Below are 8194 nucleotides of genomic sequence, written 5' to 3'. Positions count from 1 at the left end.
CATGTAAATTAAATTTAGAACACTCCTTTGCATAGAGTGAAAGTCTGGCAGGCCAGGAAAAATCCATAAATGTGATTGCAGTGACAGAAATTAAAACAAGAAAGAGGTCTCCGATGTCCAGGCAGCACATGCATGCCTCGTGCAGGAGAAGTCTATTCACAGAACTGTTCGTGGCTTGCTCCCCATCCCCATCACATGGCTGCCTCCATTTCCAAGCTTTCCAAAAGTTTCCAGACAAGATTTGTACAAAACCAAAATGCTGAATGAAAGAGCAAGAATAAAGTGCCTATCAAACTTTTATGTAGTTATTTAGCTACAAGCAGCAACAGGGCCAGCGATTCCCCATCTTGCTGCTACTACACCGATGTCAGTAAGTGTTGGGGTCCCTCCCCTGCCATGTAGCCCTGGGAGAGGGGCCCTGAGGGCACAGACACGGGGCTTCCCTGCCCCTGCTCAGCCTCGTTCCCATTGGTTGGTTTGTGTTCCCTGCGCGGGCAGAAGGACCCTTGGTCCCGTGACTGGAACAGTTCCTCGGCAGAGCTCCGGCCATGCGGCTGGAGAAATAAACATCTCTGAAACATCTAGCAAGAATCTGTCTGTCCATATATATTTCCACGGGACTCCTGGTTTGATATATGCGTGTTGCAGTATCCCCACTGCAACAAGTAAGGATTTTGGTAAATGCTCTCCCATTTGCACACTGCTTAGAACCATGGCAAAGCCGTGGGTAAGACTGGTTACTGGCAGGGATTGCTACCAGAACTTCAATATGGGTTAGGAAAAATGGTTTGCCTAGGTCACCACCTTCACCTTTCCTGTGGCAGTAATCAATTCGTGGCTCTTAGTGGACACTGGAGTATTCCATGGGAGGTTGATGTTGCAGTGGAAGGCTATTTTGATAAAGATTTAAAAGTAATGCCCTTAGCTACAATATAGATGAGCACCACAGCAGTTTCTGCTTGTGCCTTTCATTAGAAGCAAGTAGCAGGCACTCTGAGGAGGGACTGCAGGACAGGTGCCAGCAAACCAAACCCCTTCAGGGCCTGGCAATCTGAAAATGGAGAGAGGATGTAAATGGGTGAAACATAGAAATAAAAATCTGAATATAAATGCTAGTTTAAATACTTCTCGAGGCATCCTCAGTACCACAGTTGCTCAAGGTTTTTGTTTCAGGGCTAAAGATAGCTCTGCTGGTAACATGAGACAAAATAACGGTGGGATTGTTTTACTCCGAGAGGCTGGGTACTAAGGAACCAGCTTTATTTCCTCCCACCACCAGCTCCTTCCAAAAGATCCTTTACTGTGAGAATTACCTTGTATTTCTTAACATGAGACTTAATGGGACCTCAGCATCTCTATGGCAGTTCTGTAAATGCAGGACTGCCTCTGGGGTATGGCCATTGGTCTGTATCAGGTATGCTGCTAATGTAAGTCAAGCCTACGTTTATGCATTTTAAAATACCAGACTTCTGTTTCCATGACAGAAGTTGAAAGAGACAAAGGGCTGAAGTCTCACAGCTTCAGAGTAAAAAAGATTTTTAGCACGGCAAAAGACTTGCTCGGTTTTCTGCCAGCCCAGTCCCAAGTGATGCAAGACCTCTCTTCCACCCCACTCTCCTTTGCACCAGAATTGCTGTAGCTCCCTCAAGAGACGAGAGTATTTCTGCTGAATTTCCAATTCTTAAGATAATTTGTGCTGCTTGTGGTATGCAAACGAGCTTTATGGGACTGGGATATCTTCACAGTGTTCAAAGCAGTGAAAGAACCTCAAGGTATGCTACATCATTCAGGATATGAAAGAAAATTGAAATTCTGCTTCTAAGGAAGGAAAAAAAAACCGGAAAAAAACCCCTATAATCTGTAGTAAGTGTCTACTTTTGACTGTGAACATTAGCAGGCAAAGATTAGCACCTTTCCACTCTGTTTCTATAAAAGCTCTTTTATGCAACCATATAGTGCAGAAGGGCTGCAGGTAGATCTCTGCCAAAGATCATGCAGTTCAGTGACGGTCTTGGCTAATGAGACACTTCAAGACCTGATCCAGGGCATTGAAGGAACATGGAAAAGGATGCAGAAGCAGCAGGCAGTTACCTAATACTATCAAGTCTCAATAAAAAATGACAAGCTGAGATATTTTGGCAGTCTTTCTGAATACTTAATAGGACAATGCTTGTGTAAATGGGCCTGGAAGTAAGGTTAAGAGAAATAAATTCACAGCAGAAAAAACCCAAACCCACACCTCAGAAGCAGCAAATTATTTCAGTTCAAAGCTCCTCAGATCACATCTGACCATAAGGTGACAGAATTAGCCCCACTGATTGTTTCTGTGAGACATGATTCACGTCCAGTATTTTATACGTAGCAATTCAGCAAAAGCGCTCCCACCCGAGCCAGAATACATAGATATTCAACTTTTTGGCAGAGCGACCGTGAGAGTATTTGTACCTATGGATTTTCTGTGACAGATAAACAAACCCGTACTCCTTCCTCACAGCTACAGAAGCGAAAGGGAATAAAACCCCGGGGCGGTCTGGGGGGTTTGCTTTTTCCATGGGACCAAGTTCTCACAGCGGTTTCCTTAAACCACCAGACCCCGCTGATCGCAAAGGCAAATGCGGGAGCATTCCCACGCACCGGGCAGACGTGTCTGTGCACAAGGGATGTAGGCGGCGGCGGGAGAGGCGGTGCGCTGCCCTCCTCCTCCTCCTCCTCCCGGCGGGATCCGCCACTTCGGCCACCCCCAACACAGGCGAGACCCGTCCTTCTGCCTGCGCCCAGTTCTCCATCCCCCTCGTCTTTTTTTATTTCGCAAATAACTTCCCCCATCCCCTCTTCCGCCTGTCCGAAGGGGCGGAAGCGGCAGACGGGCGCGGGGGGGGGACGCGGGGCGGGGGCGCCCCGGAGAGCTCAGCGCGAAGCACGGGCTGCCCGGGGCAGAGAGGCTCCGAGCCCCCGCCGCTACGCTCCCCTCCCCGGCCCGGGGGCGGTGGCGAGGGGCTGCCGTCGCGTAGGCACCACCCCAGCGGCCGCGGAGCCGGGGCAGTTTCTGGAAGAGCGGAGCAGAGCGGAGTGGAACGGCTCGGCTCTTCCCCACCTGAGCTGCGGAGCGCTCGCCCCGACCACCCCGCAGGTGGCCGCTCGCCTCCCGCCTCAGCAGCTCCCCCTGCCCGCCACGCCGGTCGCGGACCCCGGTGCGCGGCGGCGGGAGGAGCCGCGTCCCGCCCCGCCCCGCCGTGCCGCTGCCGGGCGGCGCTGCAGAGGGCGGAGCGGGCGGCGGGGCGGTGCGGCCGGCGCCCGGCGCGGGCTGGCTCCCGGCGGGCGGCGCTGCTGCGTTGCTCTGGGAGGCGCCGCGGGGCCGGGCGCGGAGCTGCGGGCTCGGGGGTGTGAGCGGCCGGGCAGGGCGCCCCCAGGATGCTGCGGTTCCTGCGCAGGACCTTTGGCCGGCGGTCGATGCAGCGCTACGGGCGAGGAGCCGGGCGAGGTGGACTCGGCGGCGAGGGGGACGAGCGGGACGGGGGGCTGCGAGGAGCGGCCGCCGCCGCCGTCGGCTCGGGAGGTTTCCCCTCCTCGCCGCACCCCGGAGGGGTCGTGCACAGCGCCGGAGTGCCCGTCCACATCCCGGCGGCCGGCGGCAGCAAGCCGGTGCTGCAGTGCCGCGTCCTTCTCCTGGACGGGACCGAAGTCAACGTGGAGCTGCCGGTGAGTAGCGTGCGCTTACCTCCGCCGCCTGCAAAACGGCGCCTGCAGCTACCCTCTCCCCTCCTCCGCATCGTCCCCCCCTCCCTGGCGACGGGCACCTGCGAGTGCCCCCCCCGGCCGCACAACAGGCGCCGTTCGCCGGGAAAGCCTCGCTGGTTTCGTCCTTCCCTCCGCGGGCGCCCTCGCCGCCGTCCCCGCCTGCATGCACCTGCTGCCAGGTGCGCGGCGCGCCTCCCCGCCATGACCGCCGCCCGCCCCCGTCCTGCTCGCGGGAGCCGTCTGCGCCCTTCTTCCCTCTCCCCGGAGCCAGCGGGGAGGTGGGCACCCGCTCTCCTCCTCGCCTGCGCTGCCGAAAACAGCCCCTTGCAGCGCTGCCTTCCGCGGCGCCTCTCCCGGGAGGGGCCGTTCCCGCGCTGCGGGCGCTACCTGTGCCTTCCCCGGCTGGTGCGGGGGGCTTCCCGCTGACTCCGCCCGACGGCACCGCCGGCCGTGGGGGGCACCCCGACGTGCTGCCCGGGTGGGAACGGAGCCTCCGCGGGGCAGCGCTGCCTTTGGCCTCGCTGCCCTCCGGCTTGCAGCCCCCAGCCCCGCAGCACCTGTGGCGCCGCGGGGAGAGCGAGGCGCGGCCGGGCTGCCTCCGCCGCGGCGGGGGTCTCCGGGGGGTCGCTGCCTCCTTCTCCTCCTTAGTTCTTGTTTCCCACCGCCCCCGCGGCCGGGGCCGGTTGAAGGGCCCTCCGGGATGCCCAAGGCGCTCTGCCCGTCCTGTGGCACCCGGCTGCGGGGCCGGGGTCAGGGGTAAGCCCCGGCGGCTCCGGGGGTGCAGCCCGACCTGGCCCGTCGGTGCGGGGACCGTGCCGGCGCTGAACTTTCTCCCCTCCCGCCGCTGTGCGGGAGGAATGAGGAAGGGACGGTGCCGGCCTGTGGGGCTGTGCGTGTGTTGTTTGTGCCTGCTCGCTGAGGTTGGGCCGCGTTTGTAGGTGTTTCAGCATCCCTAGAGCCCGTTGTGTGTCCTTTTCTCTCTCTTAAAGGCAGCTGCACCGTGTGTATCGGCAATTTGCAGTTTTGTTTTTTTCCATTCCTCACAGCTGCTAAATACTCAACACCCATCCTTTTTTGCTGACCTTTTCCCTCCCTCTTGAAACCTAAGTTTCCCATGAAATAGTATGGAAGTTTATCATGTTTGAAAAACATTTAATCTTCTTTCCATTTCAGCCCAGATAGTCAACAGCCATTAAGCTTGGTCTCAAAAAACAGGTGGGGGAACTTAGTGAAGTGAGTGTAACAACCTGAGAAATTGTGCACTGCTTTAATCTCTAGCAGTATAATAGAGAGGTTTTTTTTGGAGTACCTTTAGACTCTTGTTAGGTGCCTTTCATATTAGCTGTCATCTGTATATATTGGCACCATTTCACTAAAACATGGAATTTGGCAACCCTATTGTTTCTGCTTAAAAGAAACAGAAGAGATTGAGTAAGACTCTTACAAGTGAATACAGAAGTATGTGAACGGAGCCACCTAGAGATACTTGCTGCAGCATTATCAGGCCTCCCTTGCCTACAGACTACATCGCACATTTCCAGATATTTGAAATGGTAATGTATTTCCTCTCCTCACATCTCCTTCACAACTTGCTGCACTCCTCCTAGCATCTCAGCACAATCTTTTATAAAGTAGACTTGACGATTGTTATCAGTGTGCTAAGGGTTTACTTATAGAGGTCTGTGTCAATAAGCTTGGTAAATATTTTGTTTAAGGTTATACTCTGATTTATCAAAGGTCAGATTTTTCTCTAGAGTCCGTTTGAGATGGTCTGATGATTTGTAGCATCAGAAAGTGAGGTAATGACACTCTTAGTCCTTGAGTGCTGAAAATGTATGGACATATCTGCTTGACGCAGTAAAGAAGTTGTAAAGGAGCATTCTTGACGCAGTAAAGAAGCAGTAAAGGAGCATTCTTGCTTGAACTCACCTCCAAATGAAGCTTAGACTTGCCAGCGTTCTCAGAATGTGAGCTGCACATGTGGTGGTTGTAGCTCATTTGTCCAAAGACAGAGTAAGAAGTTGGCGGGTTTTTTTTCACCCAAATCCCTAGACTGATGGAGGGCTTTGGAGCATGTAATAGCTGTCAGTGTTTTGAGGATTAAAACCTGTTCTGTTGAATTGCATATCTGTTCCTCATGTTTTTCCCCTTTCTTTCACAGAAAGTAACACCCACACTGAGAGTTAGAAAAACTGAAAGAGGCGTTGCACCATTTATAGAAGTTGATCAGTAAAGTTTCTCTGAGCTTTGCAGGTCTAGATTTTATGGGAATAGGGCGTGAAATAGAATGTGCTTTAATACTCAGAAGCTGAGGTGCAGGACTGGTTAAGCTGAATGAATTGAGTAGAATCTCTTAAAAAAAGTGTATGGTGGTTTCTCTCATTTCAGCTCAAATTTTATCAAAAGGAAGGAGTATGGGCTTCATCATCAGTGAGCAGCTTACTCATGAAGTCAAGTATGGAGATGATTGCAGAGGATTTCACTGTGCTGCTGATTGTGTTTGCAAGCACTTAATTTCAGGAGATACCGACATCTATAAAATGTGCTCTTTTTACTACACGGTGACATTGCACCCCTCTTGCCCTTTCAGTTGGAAAAGGAACTTGTTGATATTAGAGCACAATACTCTTGCAACTACAACTTTTTAGGCTATCTCTAAGACTTCATTTAGAAGTAATTGAAAGGTTTATTGGATTTCAAAGACTACGGGGTTTATTTGCTTGTGTGAAGGAATGACAGAAGAGGCCTGACTGGAGGAAAACTAGCTATATACATAGAAAAAAGCATCAGGGTTTCTCCTTTTTTTTTCCCAGTTACTGTTTCATGGGCTTTTTTAATATTCAAATAAAACTGAAACCCTGAAACTTTTGTCCAAGTTAAATGTATCAGGCTCTGCCACAATGTTTTCTTGTATGGGGGCTGTTGGAAAAAGAAATCCTACATCAGTAAATTGATAAGTATCTTTGCAGTTAATGTTATAATTTGTGCGATAGTGTCTGTATCAGAAAGTACACATCTTGTTAACTCTGGTCAGTTTATGGTGGTAACAGAAGTGGAGATCTGCCCTGATCTCCAAGTTCTTCCTCTGCATGTTCTTCTTTAGGCTGTAGAGCAGTAGTGAACTAGAGTCATCTTTCTTCTTTATTTGTGCTTCCACACCCTCTTTCTTCTGGGGCATTTGCACTTTATTCTTTTTACTGCATGTGCTCTGCCCTTGGGCTACCCCATCTGCTAGCCTTCCCTTCTACGTGCTGTGTACTCTTTCATTTGTAGGTGTTCTCTGGCTTTCACAAACTTGGTTCGTACACAGCTGCCCCCAAACGAATGTCAACATAAGATTATTCTGAGCACTGCAGATACCCCAGGATAAGGGTTTCTGTACTCAGCTTCTTGCATGAAATTTCAAGGATTGCTTAATGATGCTGGCTTTTTTCTTCACTCTTAAGGCAAGAATCACGTACTTTAAAAGTATTCTTTCTAAACAGAATAATGCACTGGATGGCTTTTTAAACCCACAAGCTCCTCAGGGCCCTGTATTGAATGTGAGATGCTATTAAGGCTGGATCTGTTATACAGGAGTGAGTGGCAGTTGACCAGTTCTGTTGCTGTGGGGTGATTTCCCATGGGAAGGGGAACATAAATGGTGTCATTACTTCTTCTTGACCTGACACCACGTGTCTGCACATCTGAAATCCAGTGATGAGAGCTGACACAAGGAGAAAAACACTTCCATTAGAAACCATCGCTCCTCCCTCACACGTAGCTGTCTGTGCATTTCTTTTTACCATTGGGAACCTATTCGGTATCTTCTGTGTTGCACTCTGGCTTACACTGGAGGCTGTTAACAGATCAGAGTTTGCAACTTGGTTGTGGGCAGATGGAAGGCCACTTGCTCACTGTTGCCAAAACAGTCTTGCCTCTGTTTTTCTGGAGGACTCGTGACTCTAATGAAAGAAAAAACTGGTTGTAGGTGATGCTGTGTTCTTGGAGAAAGAATGCAAGGAAAGAGCACTGACATTTAGGCAGCAGTGATGGTGCCTGCCAGTTAATACATAGATGGCTCACAGATAAAGCCAAAAAGCCAAATTTTTCTTAACTCCAAGGCACGATTGCTGACATTTCTAAAACTGAGTCTTTGATTTTTAATTAGGTGCATCTTATGAAAGCTTAAAGGGCAGATATGAAAGATGGCTATTCAGTGGGACTGTCCAGAGTAGCAGGAATTAATGTCACTTAATGCTGTTGGAAATGGTATTCTCTAATAAATTGTGGGAGGGCAGGAGGAGAATGAACATGTATAGAGTGTTCTTGGCTTTCTGTAGTCTTAAATGGGATAAAAGAAGAAGCAAATGGTAAGCTTCCTCCAGATTGAAAATCCTCATCCTGCAAAGCAGATCTAAGATACCTTACATTTTCTGTGATGTGAATCCACAGCAGTCAACATGTTGTCTGTTAT

At 50.7% G+C, this 8194-nt stretch overlaps 1 protein-coding gene across 5 annotated transcripts in view; it reads left to right on the top strand.

The window, feature by feature from the left end:
- The first annotated feature begins 3326 nt into the window (after positions 1–3326).
- The window catches only part of EPB41L4B (erythrocyte membrane protein band 4.1 like 4B), a 169802-nt gene continuing 164934 nt past the window's right edge, over positions 3327–8194 (top strand). For 3 of the 5 annotated variants that reach the window (XM_039570169.1, XM_039570171.1, XM_039570166.1), the window contains exon 1: positions 3327–3699. In XM_039570169.1, coding sequence (XP_039426103.1) covers positions 3412–3699 — 288 coding nt within the window. In that variant the 5' untranslated portion in view covers positions 3327–3411. The remainder of the gene's footprint in view (positions 3700–8194) is intronic. The other 2 variants (XM_039570176.1, XM_039570183.1) reach the window with 2 other exon arrangements.

Source organism: Corvus cornix, chromosome 2, assembly GCF_000738735.6.
Source record: "Corvus cornix cornix isolate S_Up_H32 chromosome 2, ASM73873v5, whole genome shotgun sequence".
Lineage (NCBI taxonomy): Eukaryota > Metazoa > Chordata > Aves > Passeriformes > Corvidae > Corvus > Corvus cornix.
This window is presented reverse-complemented; position numbering and strand designations above follow the sequence as displayed.